Source organism: Pieris rapae, chromosome 10 (genome assembly GCF_905147795.1).
Source record: "Pieris rapae chromosome 10, ilPieRapa1.1, whole genome shotgun sequence".
NCBI lineage: Eukaryota > Metazoa > Arthropoda > Insecta > Lepidoptera > Pieridae > Pieris > Pieris rapae.
This window is the reverse complement of record NC_059518.1, coordinates 137,543-140,252: the sequence shown is the minus strand read 5'-3', so window position 1 is coordinate 140,252 and position 2,710 is coordinate 137,543. Positions and strand designations below refer to the sequence as shown.

The 2,710-nt window shown below is 30.1% G+C and overlaps 1 protein-coding gene across 1 annotated transcript; it reads left to right on the top strand.

The window, feature by feature from the left end:
• Positions 1-313: 313 nt before the first annotated feature.
• LOC110996842 (GTPase Era, mitochondrial) lies at positions 314-2,077 on the top strand. The gene is made up of 5 exons (XM_022264711.2): positions 314-631; positions 703-827; positions 964-1,138; positions 1,283-1,465; positions 1,633-2,077. The coding sequence occupies exons 1-5, from the start codon at positions 449-451 to the stop codon at positions 2,014-2,016; spliced, it is 1,050 nt and encodes a 349-aa protein (XP_022120403.2). The 5' UTR covers positions 314-448; the 3' UTR covers positions 2,017-2,077.
• Positions 2,078-2,710: the final 633 nt, after the last annotated feature.

The window sequence follows — 2,710 nt, the reverse complement described above, 5'->3', positions numbered from 1 at the left end:
ACATTTAAGCGAAAATCGCCAAGTTTACTCCGTAACCTGTTCACATTCTGGTAAAACAATAGAATTCTAGCTTTAAAAAAAATAAAATAATAATAATAATAACTAAACAATAATAATAAAAATAAAAAGTTCCGCGGAACAGTGGTTGAGAATCACTGCACTAGTCATTCTTATGTTTCAGTGTCGGTAGGTTGAATATTCTAATTTCTATGGTCTAATTAATATTTATCCAGCCTTTACTGTTTACATTGATATGTAGTTTTTTTTCCCCATTTATGGGCTGACATTGAGAGACTTCAGTTATAAAAATAACTTTTCACTCTGTGCTTTAATTACAATGACTGTCATTAGTCAACAACAATTAACTTTGTGTTAACCTGATATTTGAAAGTATGAGTTTGTTAATTAATTATTAGTTGAAGAATCTACTAAGTCTTAAGAAAGACAAATGGAGTCAAAATTGTTAGATGTTATTCGGATTCAAATTAAATCTATATATAATGTCCAAAGGTTGTACTCTGCACAGGCAATTCAAATCGAAAAAAGTATTGGAAAAGTTGTAAATGCCGCAATCATAGGAGCACCAAATTCCGGAAAAAGCACTCTTATTAATAAAATACTAGAACGTAAGGTTGGTGTAATAATTTACGGCTATGAACATTTTAGCCATGTATTCTTTGATTTGACAACTCTTAATTCTAGGTATGTGCTACATCTAACAAAGTCCATACCACAACAAAACTAGCAAGAGCCATTTGTTATGATAGGGATACCCAAATAATATTTCTGGATACACCTGGTGTTGTCACTGACAAGGAACAAAATAAGTAAGTTTTAGGTTTTGTCTGAACTTGAGTACTCCAATGTGTCCTACAGTTAATAAAAAAAATTGTTGTCTGATTATCAATAACCATAATATACAATAACAGATTCATAAATAATAAGAATGTATTACTTTGTTAGATATAAACTACCTGAGTCTATGAAACTAGCATGTAAGAAAAGTTTGAGTTGTGCGGACGTGATTGGTGTAGTCCATGATGTTTCCAACAGATGGACAAAGGAAAGGCTGCATCCAACTGTTCTTGAGATGTTGAATATGGTTGTTAATGTTCCTAGCTTCTTAATCATTAATAAGGTATTTTTAAAAATATGAATAGATATAGCATACTAAAATTTATCAAACATTTTACAGTGATGTTTACATTAGCTGGACAGAATAATGTGTTATGGTCCAAATATGATATGATTTTTCAAACTATAAAACTGATTTTATTTTTAGGTTGATCTATTAAAATCAAAGAAGCAACTGTTAGATATAATAAGAAACTTAACAAATGGAGTTATAGCTGGAAATCCAGTTCCAAATTATTACACATCTCAAAGCAAAGATGAAGGATTTGGTAATTTTTCAGATGTTTTCCTTGTATCTGCTTTAAATGGAGATGGTGTTAAAGACATAAAGGTATAAATATAATATGGTTTAACAGTCATAAACATATTTATTTATGATGTTTAGTTACATATTCAAAACTAAAGGAAGAAAAATATCCATATTTTGTTGTGACATATAAATTTTTTGCTGAAATAAAATCTTTAAAACACTGAATTATTTATAATTATTGTTTCCAGGATTACCTAATATCTAATTCAAAAGTCCGCAAACTACAGTATTCTTCTGACAAGTGGTCTGATAGGTCAACTGAAACTCTAATAGAAGAGGCAGCTAGGGCTAAGTTTCTAGATTTCCTTGCACAAGAAATACCTTATAATTTAGAGACCAAGTTGGAATATTACGATGACAATGAAGCAGACGGCAAAGTCACTTGTTCATTATCAGTGGCATGTCCTTCAGAAAGAATTGTAAAATTAATTGCGGGTGCAGGGGGTGGGAGACTACAACAAATAAAGTCTTCTCTTCGAAATGACTTGGTTGATATGATAAAGAAACCGGTTACTGTTGATATTAATTTGATCCCTAAGAACAAGCCCTCATGTGAACAGGAAATATTGTGACAACATATAGAACATCATTTAATGTAATAAAATGATAAAAAATATTAATAAATACTACATATAGAAATCCTATATTATTGAACTTCACACAGTTGCTGATATAACAGCAATTGCTATGTTTTTGCCTGTCAGGTGTAGAATGTAACTAACGGCGCATTGTTTTTTTAAATAAGTAGCTACAGTTGGTATACAGCCCATATTACATATGAATCGACTGCTGTCTGTATGAAATTAGGGTAGATAATGTCCTATTTAATTAGAGTTAATAATATACCCGTATGTAAATCCACTGGGTCAAACGGAAATAATCATATACATTTCTTACAATAATAGATTTTAATGATTAATCGTTACGGATTACATAGTGAGTACCTACCTCGCGCGAATTAAATTAGTTATAGAAAAACAGGCATATTTTCAAAACATCTACTATGATTTTACGCACATTACACTTTGAAAGCAACATCTAGGTCTTGTTTAATTTGAATACGATATTCAAGAAAATCGTATCGGAATATTATTTTATAATTAGCCGATAATTAAATTTCAAATAGCTCGTACCTACGTGCCTTTACGTAACGACGTAAATTATGTTCTACTTTAGTTTAACATGATGTTTTGACAATAACCCTTTTATTTCACATAAAGACTTAAAAAACTTAATAAACATAAAATACCTATGTTTATTTTGGAA